The 14,442-nt window shown below is 35.1% G+C and overlaps 2 protein-coding genes across 2 annotated transcripts; one reads left to right on the forward strand and one right to left on the reverse strand.

Moving 5' to 3' along the window:
* Positions 1-2,697: 2,697 nt before the first annotated feature.
* LOC143552178 (uncharacterized) lies at positions 2,698-5,460 on the forward strand. The gene has a single exon (XM_077042456.1). It carries the CDS (start codon positions 2,725-2,727, stop codon positions 5,092-5,094), a length of 2,370 nt encoding a protein of 789 aa, XP_076898571.1. The 5' UTR covers positions 2,698-2,724; the 3' UTR covers positions 5,095-5,460.
* Positions 5,461-6,236: 776 nt separating this feature from the next.
* LOC143550847 (ADP-ribosylation factor GTPase-activating protein AGD1-like) lies at positions 6,237-11,987 on the reverse strand. Its single transcript, XM_077041428.1, has 19 exons — positions 11,976-11,987; positions 11,674-11,742; positions 11,566-11,608; positions 11,349-11,483; positions 11,183-11,253; positions 11,020-11,082; positions 10,873-10,917; positions 10,732-10,797; positions 10,573-10,620; positions 10,338-10,475; positions 10,052-10,261; positions 9,287-9,418; positions 8,987-9,193; positions 8,350-8,436; positions 7,951-8,268; positions 7,719-7,864; positions 7,014-7,104; positions 6,447-6,928; positions 6,237-6,351 (listed from the first exon to the last, which is right to left on the reverse strand). Exons 1-19 carry the CDS (start codon positions 11,985-11,987, stop codon positions 6,237-6,239), a joined length of 2,478 nt encoding a protein of 825 aa, XP_076897543.1.
* Between the last annotated feature and the right edge of the window lie 2,455 nt (positions 11,988-14,442).

The following is a 14,442-nucleotide window of genomic DNA, read 5'->3' on the forward strand; positions in this document are numbered from 1 at the left end:
ACAAAAGTCAAAAACAAAAAGTGTTTTTTGATACCCAACCATACTTATAAATATGGTATCCATTTCTAATCATGATAAAAGGCACGTACATTTTTAAAGAAAACTCACTAAAATTTATTTACAGGTCCCAAATCCCTTCAAATCTTAAAACACCACAAATCTTGAATATAACAATATGCTGGATGGTATAACAAGAAAATGACTAGTCAGGTTAAAGTGAATGGTACAAGTACAGCTACACCAACATTTTGAATATAATTTATTTTTTATTAGTATCCTTTTGTTTTCCTTTCCAATCCAATAAGAGAAAACCCACACCCAGACTAACGCTCGTGAACACTCACTTGAAGAGATGACAATGCGGCGGGATAAAACTCGTTCTACTCAAGGATCCAACCAGTGAATATCACCTACTTGTCTAGTCTCCCATCATCACCTGGTGTTGTCAAAACTAAATGACGAGGACATGAATCAAACCTGGGTCCAAAATACACCATACAAGGGTCTAGACTGACTCATAGACTAATTGCTTTAACACATAAAAACCGCAAACTTTTACCTAACACATTCACGTGTCCACACTAGCACCATAACATTTAAAAAGAATAAGTCTAGAAATCACATGAAATATATCTTGAATAAATAAATAACTTATAAATTATCACAATTGAAATAGACAACTTTCTGTTAGGAATAAAGCGGTACACGAAAGCGAAAAACAACTTTCTGTTTGGTCCATTTAGATTGAAATAAATCAAGCCCGGATTTTGTGTTGGAATTTTTTAAACATATTTATGGTCACCGTTTACAAGCCAATCTCAAAGGTGCACTTTACCGCTAAGAAAACAGATGGATGGTTAATTGTAATGTTAGTGTTTTTGAAAAAATTGTGATTTTTTTGGATATTGAATGAGAAAAAAATTACTATAAAAAATCTTACATGATATCATTGTCCCAAAATATTATAAGAAAATCCATCTTGAAACTTCTTTTTAAATTTAGAACTGTGTCATAACTACTTTTTACTTTCTCGGAGCAATCTCAATCCATTTTTTAAATTATGCGAGTATGAGTATAATACTCTACTAGGATATAGCTCGTGTAATACATGGGTTGTTAAAAAATTACAACAAAAATTAAATTTAATAATAAACATAATAACATGTCTTATGGATTCATAAGATACAAATAATAATAAATAAAATTTTATAATTTATAAATTTATAAAAACCTCAATGAATACAACATTTAAAATTATATATGTAACTTTATTAGTAATTATATAAATGATAATAGTATTAAAATTAAATAAATTATTAGCTGTAAATTATAATTTTGAAAATTGTTGATGTAGAATTCTATATAGATAGCTTAATTAAGTGCCATGTGAAACTATGTATTACTTTAATATAATAGTTATATTTTTTTAAAGGTGGTTGTGGGCAGAGGATAGAAATGTTACTGTTCATAAGTAAATTTGAATAAACATTGTTTACCCTATATAATTTTTTATATTTTTTTAAAATAGTTATGAGTGGATGAGAGAGAAAAATTAATGATGAAAATATAAAAAAATACTATTTAATTGTAAATGGGAGAGAAAATATGATGTTTTTATTGTATTTACAATTATAGAGATGATAAATGGATTGACAGTAGTTGGTATGTAATATCAAAGTTCATAAAGTTTATAGTTACTTCTGAATGATAAAAAAGTGACAGTGAGCGAAGATGAAATAAAAGATAATGATAAAAATATAATAAAATATTGTTTAATTAAAAAGAGAGAGAAAATGTAGTGTTTTTAGTGTAGCTATAGAAATAGAGATGCTGCTGGTTAAAGCATTCTCATCTATTCCCTTATATTTAAATAAAAAAAATACACTAAAAAACACCACATTTTTCTTTCATTTCTATTTAGATAATATTTTTATATTTTATTTTATCTCTCACTCAAAACCATTTTTCACCAATATTTAAAATATGATAGAGACAAACAAAAACTTTTCATATATATAGAAAAATTACAGCATTTTTTCTCTACTTATAACATCTTAAACCACCCCTTCCATTATAAAAACACCACTTGTGTAATATACTTAAAAGTATGTGAATTCACTAACTCAAAGTTTTACCTTAAGCTTTAACCAGTAAATGAGTACAAAATTGTATTACCAGACTGTAAATCACCTAATTTACCAAGCTAAAATGCACCTGTCACCCGTTCGCAATAACATCATACCCATTACACGGAATCCAATACCAACCCTAACCTAACATTCTCCTCTTCTCCACCAAATGCATTTCATCGAACCCTAATTTCTTCAATACAAAATGATGATGAGATTATTATTATTATTATTATCAACACACAAGCCTTCATCATCATCACTCATCAAATTCAATACCAGATTCATCCATTCAAACACCTCACGAATCAACAACCATGATCATAACCAAACAGTCAAACAAATCACATCAATTCTCGCAAACCCCAACTGGCCACACATCCTCAATTCATCCCCAAATCTCCTCAATAGCCTCAACCCTGACGTCATACAATCCGTCATCCAACAAGCTTTACACCCCGTTCGTCTTCTCCACTTCTTCAATTGGTCAATTCACGAAATGGGTATTGCTCAAAACCCTAATTCTTTCTTGATTCTATCCACGGCCTTGTGTAATTCTAGCCAATTGAGGCTTGCCAAAGGTTTATTGGGCCAAATGATCGATACCCGGATCCCGGTTTCGGTTATTATCGACTCGATTGATGGGTTTTGTGAGAATGAGGGCTTCGGTTTGAAATTTGGGTGTTTAATGTATGGAATGGTGGTTGATGGGTATAGGAGTAAAGGGTTGTTAGATGAAGCTGTGTGTGTTGTGTTACGGGTTAATGTTAAGGAGCGGTTTCCGGATTTGGGTTGCGTTAATTCGTTGGTGACGGGTTTGGTGAAGTGTCGGAAAACAGAGTTGGTACGGAAGGTGTATGATAAAATGCTTGAGTTGAAGATCGTTCCGGACGTGTATGTTTATACTAATGTGATTAGCGGGTTATGTAAAGACGGGAAGTTGGTCGAGGCGAAAAGGGTTTTCGGTGAGATGACGGAGAACGGGTGCGAACCAAGTTTGGTGACGTATAATGTGATTATCGGATGGTTATGTAGAGGCGGGAGTGTAGACGAGGCATTTGAGCTTAAGAGGTTAATGACGGAAAAGGGTCTTGTTCCGGATCGGTATACGTATGCGACGCTTATAGACGGGTTGTGTAAAGTTAAGAGATTGGAAGAGGCGAAGAGTGTTTTAGAAGATATGTCGAAGGCAGGCGTGTTTCCCGATCATGTTGTTTATAGCGCGTTGATCGACGGATTCATGAAACAAGGGTGTGTTGACGAGGCGTTACAGTTGAAAGACGAGATGTTTGTTAATGGAGTTAAGTTAGGTGTTGTGACGTATAGTTCGATTATATCCGGACTATGCAGAGCTCGTCGGTTTGAAGAAGCGATTGGGGTTTTGACTGGTATGAAAGAGAAAGGTACTTTTCCTGATGTTTATTGCTATAATTCGCTTATAATCGGTCTTTGTAGTGATAAAAGAATGGAAGAAACGCTGTCGGTTTTAGCTCAAATGAGGAGCAATGGTGTAAAGCCGAATGCTTTCACTTACGGAGCTGTGATTAGTGCATATTGTAGGATACCGAACATGGAGGTTGCAGATAAGTATTTTAAGGAAATGGTTGGTTGTAATATAATGCCGGATCGTGTTATATTTACATCTATGATAGATGGTCACTGCAAACAAGGAAACACAAACGAAGCTTTCTTGATATTCAAAAGTATGTTAGGAAAAAATATTCTTCCCGACATGCATATGTATAGTGTAATTATCAATGGTCTTGCTAGAAACGGTTTAATGGATAAAGCTCTCGAGGTTTTGACCGAACTCATGGAAAAAGGTCTAAATCCTGATGTTGTAACTTACACCTCTATAATTTCTGGTTTCTGTAAAAAAGGCGATCTTCTAGAAGCTTTCAATATGGTTGATAAGATGATAAGTAAAGGGGTAAATCCGAATGTTGTTACTTTCAATGTTTTGATCGGTGGATTATGCAAGTCGGGTGATGTCACAAAAGCTCGTGAAGTGTTTGATGGGATTTCATCTAAGGGTTTGGCACCTGACGGTGTGACTTACGCTACAATGATAGATGGATATTGTAAATCTGGGAATTTGTCTTTCGGGTTTGACTTATTTGACCAAATGGACCAAAATGGAATCCAACCGGATTATGTTGTGTATAACGCACTTCTCAACGGGTGCTGCAAAGTACAGGAGATTGAGAAGGCGTTGACTTTATTCGACAAAATGGTGGAAAAAGGGTTTGTATATGCGCATACTTACAATACTTTGATAGACGCGTACTGTAAGTTAGGGAAGATATTGGAAGCCGATGAGTTATTGAAAGATATGATCGATAATAAGCAGATAAAACCTAATCATGTCACGTTTACAATCTTAATAGATTGTTACTGTAAAGCTGAGATGATGAAAGAAGCAGAAGATCTTCTCCTTGAAATGCAAAACCGGGATTTAACGCCAACAGTTGTAACATACACGTGCCTGGCTCGTGGTTACATGAGATCAGGAAATAAAGATAAAATGATTTCGGTCTTTGAAGAAATGGTGGCAAAAGGTATTAGTTTAGATAACATGGTATACAACATGTTGGAAGAAGATCAAGGGAGTCTGGAGAAATCTTTTATGCTTTTGGACGAGTTATTACAAAAGGGTTTATCAGGTCGTGATGTTTATGATAAGTTGGTTGACGGGTTGTGTCAAAATGTTAAATTTAAAGAAGCAGTGGCTTCAATCGATGAAATCGGGAAACGTGGGGTGAGGCTTAGTTTTGCTACATGTAACACTTTGGTACACCAGTTGCATAGTGCAGGATACAAGAATAAGTTGGCTGAAGTTTTGGAAAGTATGGAAGGTTTTGGATGGGTCCCGCAGGCATCTAGTTTAACTGATTTTATGAAGCAGCATGAAGCTGACGGTGACTGGGAGAAAGATGGACTCAATCTACCGAACCAAGTGGTTTGAAGGTTCGGTTCTTGGGTGCAATCATGGCTCTAGAGAGTCGGTGCTGCCGCTGTTGGAACTAATAATCATGGTTCGTGTTGCATACAGTAACATAATGAAATGCTGTTTCTGATGCATAGGTTATGGCACTGTGTTTTTTGAAGATGTGACGGTTTCCTTGATGTCTCCTTGCGTCTATAAGGAAATATATAAGGCACGAACCAGACGGGTACATACATCTCAAGCTAAAACATATTAACCACAGTTGGCTTTATCGGTAATGAAAGTTGTTGAATAGATCGAGTTTTTCATGATTGTTTTAGTAGTCTCATTCTTTGTTTTACAGTACTTTTATCAAGCTGCAATGCTTGTTTGTATATTCAATGAAAAAGGTTGATGATGATGATAATGATAATGATGATGATGTTGTTCATCTTTAGTTGGGCATTCTTGTTTGCACTTTATAAAAAACTTAGATATAATGAAGGGGTGTTCACCGTCCGGTTTTGACGGTGACGTCAAAGGGTCGTCGGCAGTTGGCTTGTCTCAGACTCTCAGGTGAGTATACTGTCAAAACAGACACAGAAACCCTAAATCGGGTGTATATTTATGACATGACTCGAACTAGCGACCTCCGGAGTTGATACTTTTTTAAAATGGCCCAGATTGACCAGAATTCATTTTGCTTAACCCCTTTTTGATTCGAACTAACTTTGCTCAATACTCATTATGAGCGTGACCCGAATCTGCACAACCCGTTTGTTAGTCCTAGCTAAAATGGTTCAAGCATCACGGTGGGGTCATCATGCTATTTCTCTACCTTTCTTTGTGGAATTTTGTAACAACCAACACATCAAATACAGCAAACAAAAATACCCGGTAAAGATAGGGAGGTTGCTCCTACTGAGAGTGCCTGAGACACCTCGGCTCCAAAAACTTTTATGTAACATGTAAATTATAGTAATCCAGGTAACATAAAGTGAACCAACACATCAAATGCAGGTTTAAAATGTATAACTTTTGTATCATAAATTATAACTTTAATTCTTACAAAATTGTAAATTCAGGGATCAGTTTCAATCTTGATGGTATTAAGTAAATAGAACAATTGATGATGTACACCATACTAAAGTTCCTATACATTGTATAAAATTATGTATATGCTATCGCTTCGGTGCTTGTATGAGCGCAAGAATTTGAATATCATCATTTCCCAAATCCGTCACAAGCTGATGTGGCGTTTTCCCTTCTGTATCTGCTGCTAGTGGATTAGCTCCCCTACAATAAATATCACAACAAAGGCATAACTCAAACGTTTGCAAGATTTCCCATTTTATGTAAAAAAAAAAAACATCAGCAAACAAAAGTGATACCTGCTAAGAAGTAAATGCGCAATTGCAAGTCTTTGTCTAATTATACTATGATGAAGTGGCGTCTGACCGTTTGCATCAGAAGCATTAATGTTTGCACCATGCTGTAAAAGCAGTTCCACCATGGTACAGTCAGCAGTTTGGCACGCCACGTGGAGCAGAGAACACCCGTTAAGAGATTCATTAGTCAAAGGATCATCAATCTCTTTAACTGAAGTCAAAGATGTATTATCCGTAGAATAATCTTTTAAATAGTCAAACTCATGATCAGCAATACTATTGTCCTCAAAGCGCATGATTTGGGCTACAGATGAAGATATATATGATGCATGACCATGAGCAGCGTTCACATCCGCTTCACATATTATTATTAGAAGGTAAACTGCTTTTTTGTCATTAGCGCGCACGTTTTCCCATAATTGTTGTTCGAGTAGAATAAGGTGGCGCGGGTCCTTTACTTTTTGAATAAAACGCCTTTCTGCGTACTATATAAGATTAAATTGTAATGTTAACTTGTATTTATTGAGAGAAAGTAATTAAAAAGGTGAAAATGGAAACATAAAGACATACTTTTGCATGAATGAACTTTTCCTTTGTGGATATATGTTCTTCACAATTGGGCTTCCCAATGGACTCTCCTGATTTATCAGACTCCGTTGACCTGAAGGTCAAAGTCAAACACTACATTCTGTTAACATCAATTTTACCATTTTGGAGATGATAGAGCTTACGATGACCTGGCGAAATGTATGGTTTAGACAGGCTGAGCCTCTCAATAATGGGCCAAATGGATATTTTTCTATGGGTTGAAATGGGCTTGGACGGGCTTTGTTGACCCGAAATACTTTTGTGTCAAAAAAATGTAAATATTTCAAGAACAATTGATGTGTAAACAGGATTGTAAGCAAACTGCACGAACATGAACGGGGCATGCTTGTGTTCATTTATTTAATTTTAACCGAACACAGAGCAATTAAACGAACAGATTTTCTTTATGTTCGTTCGTTTAATTAAATGAACAAAAAAGTTTGTTCATGTTCGTATGTTTATAAAATAAGCGAGCATATATGAACTTCCCATCTAACAGTTCATGAACGATTCACTAAACGTTAGGTTCGTTTACAGGCTTGTGTAAATATGATTTTAACAATACTAGGTAGTTAAAGAAACACTTTGACCAACTTTTGGCCAATTGACAACTCTAATGACCTACTATGATTTTTCCCAATTGTATATTGTTTATATTTGAAAACTAACAAATGAAAATAAAATTACCTTGCGGGTAATTCATCGGGCCCATGAGTTCCTTTAACAGACAATGATTTCTCCCATATCGAATTAACAAACACATTACCGAGTGACTGGAACAAACTGATGACAGAAGGTTCCCATACCTTCACATCAAGTTCCAAAGATCTTACCTACATTCCAAAAACTGAAACATAAGCAACGGCAGTTTGGTAAATTAATACAAAATACAAGGTCAAATTGACATAACATAACAAACCTTAGTTATGTGACAACCAAGGTTTCTGTGAACACCGGAACACTCAATGCAGATAAGAACACCGAGATTTAAGGAAGCCCAAACGGGTTCAGGTGATCCACAGTCAGCACACTTATCATTACCGGGCACCTTTTTTAAAGCATCAACGGGCCTTTCGGTTCTCACACCATATTGTAACTGTTGTGAACTTTTGCATGCACGCGTCATGTTTTTAGAATCACGATCCTTCTCGCTATATTCTTCATATGTCTTTTTATCTTGACCAAATGGTCTTTCTCCTCTAACACTGGTTTTACTTGTGGGACTGTTGCATAAATACTGGAGCAAAATAATTGAAATGTTGAAATCTTTAAAAAAAATGAATATTTTGATGTAGAATCTTACTGTAATAATACATACCATCTCAGGTGATTGGGACGTTAATAATGAAGCAATTACTCCGTTTATTTTGTCAATCCAATCTGTTTGTTCCAGTGCACTCTCTGCCTGCTTATCAAATTCCAAAAAAGATAGTAACAAGCAGTGTTGTAGAACTCACTAGGCGCTAGTCGGGCAGTGGGGTACCAACTAGCGATTAATAGGGATTAATCAAATTGGAATTTTTATACGTAAGTTTTCAAAATTATATATATATAATTTTGAAAATTTACATATAAAAAAGTTCATATAGTACAGTTCAAACATAAACATAACAAAATCAATGATAGTTTGTAAAAGGTATTATTTCAATAACAGTTTAAAGTTTGGATTAATATAATTAAGAGGTTTTATCACTTTATGTATTATACATGAAACATGAATTGTTAACCAGCTTTTTACTACATACACCAAAAAAATGATTTTGACCATTTTTGCCCTTACTACTTTCTCATGGTGTAAGACCAAAATGTGCAAAAACTAAAAGACTTGGTACACAAATCACCTCCAATTTTGATCAATTCCAACTTGACTCGTTTTTAAGATGTTTAAATTTACTCAAGTTGAGATAAAACAAGATCAAAATCAACCTATGATAATCAAAAGACAGCAAACTCACCTGCAAAGTGTATATCTTTGTTGGTGAAATAATCCTAAAGCAAAATCTGAGGTCTGACTGCTCTGCATCAGCCTTAATTGTAGATGTAAGCAGGTTGACCGTGTGGCGTGCCACGTCATGAACACCACCATGATAATGTGAAGATAGCCACCTACTCAGCAATCCCGGGCCCGGTTCGGTGGTGTTACTTCTCTGTGCACCAGATCCCTGAAAACCAACTCAAATATTGAAACTTTATAAAATATAACACATAAGGAAAGGTGACATCTTATGCTTAATATGCAACTTTAGTAGACTTACAGAGGGTCTAGTTACTTGCTTGCGATAGTAATACAGCATCCCTCGGTTATCAAGAACGAAAAATCTTCTTTTCCAATCGCCCCTTAAATTTGAAGAGCGTTTACAGAGATATCCTTGTTTGATGTTTTGAACCTAAACTATTGAAGTATTAGCCATTGAAGAGGATTTGGAAGTTTCGACCCGTTTATTTAAGAACGGGTCGATTTCGTGTTATGAGTCGTCTCTAACGGGCCAGAAAGAAAAAAATAACTTGGCTCAAAAGTGTAACTACAATAAGTTTGATGATTCCAGACAGAAAGTATTTTGGGTTGACCCGACCCATTTATTTAAGAACGAGTCGATTTCGTGTTATGAGTCATCTCTAAAGGGTCAGAAAGAAAAAAAAAGAACTTGGCTCAAAGGTATAACTACAATAAGTTTGATGATTTCAGACCAAAAGTATTTTGGGTTGGCCGGACCCTTTTATTTAAGAACGGGTCGATTTCATGTTACGACTTATGACTCATCTCGGGTCAGAAAGAAAAAAAAGAACTTAGTGCAAAAGTGCAACTAAAATAAATTTGATGATTTCAGACAAAAAGTTTTTTGGGTTGACTGACACGCGTACTAACGGGTCGATTTCGTGTAATGAGTCGTCTTTTAACGGGTCAGAAAGAAAAAATAATAATTTGGCTTAAAAGTGTAACTACAATAAGATTAATGATTTCAGACATTTTGGGTTGACCCAACCCGTTTTGACCAGCAAATAATATACAAAACGAGTACCTTCCCCTCTGCGCCAGACTGCATAACCGCTTGTACTAACTTCTGTGAGTTTCTAGAAGGTTGGTGTGTTAAATCTCGGTTACCAGCCGAAACATTACAAGCACTTTTGTTTCCAAAATCAATATGCCTTTTGTACTCTTGGATCCTTTCACTTAATGCTTGCTGCTCAGAATAGTAGCTTTCTCTAGACTTCTGTGCATTTAATAATACCTGTAAAACAAATAAAATATTGTAAGAATTTTATCTAAAAATCAAGCAAATTGAAAAAAAAATTAAATAACAAAACCTGGTGGATATAAGGCTCCATTTCAAGTAATAATTCATAACCTTGCTTGAAATAATGAAGATGAGCATCCATTGCTTCACCAACAGATTCCAGATACTCGAATCTCTTTTTAGCCTCGACATTTGAAAGAGCACAAACCTGAGGTTATATTGTCAAATTACATAACTGCCCTTGGTTGTTTAAACTTTAAAGATATAACATGTTCATATAATAAATAGCATAGATGTTGAAGTACCAGACTGAAGCGCGCTTGCTCAAATGTCATTCTGGCACTGTAAAGTTCCTAAAATGTCTCTACCAAATTAGAATTATAAATAAAGATGGTTACCCATGTATAACTATTGCCGAAATTATTGCTTAATGTTTATAAATTAAGGGGAACATATATACATACCTCTTCCATCGCATAAGCTACTTCTGATCGTGTACTTTTCCTTAGTGATAAATATTTGTCACGTATCTGCACGGAATCCACAAATATAATAAAATGATGTTTACTACTTAAAGTCAAAATTAAACAACCAAGTATAATTACCTGGCTATAAGCAGCATCAGCTTTGTCAAATCTCTTCCTAGCTTCCTGCATAGAATATATAAAAATATTTATATCAATATGCAAAACACGGGACCCACTGAACCTTTTTGCTGAATAATATAAATACAGTTAGAAAAACATTGAAACCTTGATATCTTGCAGCTCAACATTGGTAAACCGCAGTAACCTTTCACTTAGTGTCTGCTCAACCTGAAAAAAAATACCGATGTAAATAATTATTTTTATTGGTGGCTATATTGTAAAATTGAGCTAAAATAAATGATAATTGATTAATTGCTTAATTTGAGACCTGAGATCGAAGATTTTCTTTGTATGCTCCCAGTTCTCTCAAAACAACCGCAAATTTGATCATATCAGGGCCTGTGAAGACAAGAACATATGATATAGCCGTTAACAAATAATAAACAATTTAAAAAGCTTTAAAAGAAAAAATAAAGAAATTTTTAAGTTTTAACCTCCAAATGCCATTGAAATGGGATCGGGTCCTCCACCGAAATTTTCAAGGGAGCTTGAAAAGGCAATATCTTTATCATAGGCTTCTACAAGGCCCTCTCTGTACAATTTAAATAAGAAATTAACCAATTTCCAAACTGATGAATTAATTTTAAAAATGTAGAAAACAGTGAAATAATCCTCACGTGTATTTTCGACAGCCTTTAAAGAACTTTGTACCTCTTTCCCTCAATGTCTCTGCAATTTCTTCCAAACATTGGACCTGCAGAACAGTATATATTATACATTCACATGTTACAAAGTTGAAATTATAACTATTATATGTACATCACATATACTCTTGAAAAGCCCTTCTTCAACCATGCTTACAATATGAACATTTCGCATATATGCACTCTGGTAAAAACATTTATAACGGTAAATAAAGAATGTAACGGATTAACTATGATTTATTAATCTCATCATCATCTCCTTGATATTAAGCAATAACACAACGAGCTACATAGTAAACTTGAATAATCATTTACTTCCTGTAAATCGAATCAGTAAGTTCATTTTTCTTCTCACTTTTGTCTCCTACAAAAGGGTTTGTGGTTTTCTAAGCCAAATTGTCTTGCTAGTGCATATACCGCAGCACTCATTATTCTAATGAAAACAAAAAATACGAGCATGTGATACAAATGCTAAATATGAATCCTCATATGTTCATATTACATTCTAAACACCAACAAAAATGCCCAAGTCGTCAAGTATGGACAATCAAACGAGTCAAACGTCAATTGTCGAGTCCACAATGGACACACACATCCTTAGGGATAAGTGGTGTGTGTTACAGTTGAGCATTTGATATACATTTTTATAAAACTATAAACAAATCTTCTATGAACTAAACCAATTCAGAGTTATACAGATTTGTTTAAACAAGATACATGGTTGGTGTAATCCTTTTACAAAGGAATTGTTTATTATTATTATTTTTTTCTATTTTGAGAATCTATCAAATAGTCTAATTTTCTCCTAGGTAAAGCAACTAACCGAACTCGTGTGTAAACTCAGACATTGTTGGCCAAGTCAAATGAGAGTTTTCTTAAGGGTGTGAGTAAATTCGGTCAAGTTGCAACAATCTTACGGAATATAATAAAATAACCCCCCACCCCCCTGATTAGAGCTGACGTGCCATACAATACAAGGAGTCACTAATAACACCTGCCCCAATTAATGACTCTGAATTGTTGTATTTTGTGACACGTCAGCCTTGATGATCTAGATTGAATCAAACCAATATGTAGCGCAAGTGAAAGAGAACAGCTTTGATTTTTTTAATTTAACCAACAAGCATATATCTATAAATATAGCATTTCAGCATGCTATAATGAACCTCCACAAAAACATCATGTATTCAAAAGGTAAATCGAAATGCTACGGACGGACCTGTTGACGAAACATAGGGGAGTCTTCGAGTTTTGAGAAATACATGGTTGCGTCGGGCTGCTGCATCGGTCCAAACCTCCAGCATTAGACAGATCACAATTTTGAAACAATAATAATAATAATAATAATAATAATAATAATAATTTCTTCTAGGTCACGAAATCGGATAGCAAGTATTAGATATAAAATGTTCCCGATAATTGAGTAACGCAAATTGCAGGTGAAATTGAGAAATAGAATGCAGAGGAAATAGAGAATGAATGGATGATTGGAGAAAATAGAAGAACGAGTTTTCATGGCTGCCATTCAACCCTCCGTCCATTACTGGATTATTATATCAAATTTAATTTATGCGCGCCAAATTCCACCAACTACTTTTACTAACTTCGTTTTTCAAAACTCACTCTGCCCAGACTATGTTGTGGGCACACGCTGGCTTTCCTGGGAAACCATATCGTCGACTGCCATCGTTGTGCCGCCGCAAGAGCAGAAATATCTGACGTAACACACTGTGTGACTAAAACCCGGGTGGGCTCGGAATTCGAACTGACAACCTCGCTAGGACCAGCAAAGTGGCACAAGTGGGGATCGAACTTGGGTCCCATTGAAGAACCCAAGCTTCCTACCACTAGGCCACAAGTGGGGGATCAAGTCTAAGCGTAGTTTACATTTTTAATACGAATTGTTCATATACATTTAATTTACATAAAAAAATTTGTTCAACCTGATTAATAGCATTCTTATTACCTATTGAACTTATTCGATCAAGTGAATCAAGAGCACCGAACCTGATTTGCATAAACGTTATGTGGCTTTTTTATTAATAATAAACGAAAACAGAGTACCCCAAACAAAAGGTAGTAATGGGTTTATGTAACACCCAGTATCATCCTATTCATACAGGAAACAATTAATTATTAATTAAATTAATCAACAACATCATCTTAAACATTAAGATAAATATAACACAAACTTTGACACCAAGGTACCAATCTAATTGGCACTACACGAACCCAAGCCAAAAACATTTGTTGCATTGTGGAGTCTTTACGGAGGTTTGGCACTGTGGGAAAAGTGAGTTTTTTATGAAAGCTTGAAATATGATGTGGCATGGAGGTTTGAGACTAGCATTGTGGATGCTAAACAAACATAGAACAAAGTTGATGCTGTGTAATAAGCTCACGCGCCTTACATTTCATGACATCAGCTCCATCACGGCCCCAAACACCGCACCTGCATCTCATAAGTCGACGCTGCCCTTCTCCCAGTGAATCAATTCACATTTTATTTAGCCAATTACAAGTGCCACCACATAACTTCTTTTTTTATTCTTTTAATCGACAAACTTCTTTTCTTATTCTTTTAATTGACAAACGTTCGTGTTAAACCATTACACACCTTTACAAGGGCAAAAAGTGAATCCCCTCGTACCTATATGGCAATGACATGGAAGCACTTTGTATCTCACTTAGTGAGACCATTACACGGATAATGGTTAATTATGGTCTAAGTTCATAACATAATGCTGTTCTCTATATTGATATTACTTTACACCCCCCCCCCCTTTTTTTCATTAAGCAAAAAGTTTACCCCTCATTTAAATCCAATAAACAAAGTTAACATTCACATCAGAAAGTAGTTCACAAAGCAGCACAGTATGCAACC

Source organism: Bidens hawaiensis, unplaced genomic scaffold, assembly GCF_021521415.1.
Source record: "Bidens hawaiensis isolate Kalapana, Puna unplaced genomic scaffold, B.hawaiensis_p1.1 tig00001016_1, whole genome shotgun sequence".
NCBI lineage: Eukaryota > Viridiplantae > Streptophyta > Magnoliopsida > Asterales > Asteraceae > Bidens > Bidens hawaiensis.

What these genes read in the sequence shown, in the direction of transcription:
- LOC143552178 (XM_077042456.1), top strand. Translation starts at nt 2,725, where the DNA reads ATGATCGATACCCGGATCCCGGTTTCGGTTATTATCGACTCGATTGAT.
- LOC143550847 (XM_077041428.1), bottom strand. An exon ending in AGAGACATTGAGGGAAAGAG is followed by an intron (nt 11,484 to 11,565) that starts GTACAAAGTTCT and finishes TTAATTCATCAG; the next exon opens with TTTGGAAATTGGTTAATTTC. An exon ending in TGGAGCCTTATATCCACCAG is followed by an intron (nt 10,262 to 10,337) that starts GTTTTGTTATTT and finishes TTTGTTTTACAG; the next exon opens with GTATTATTAAATGCACAGAA.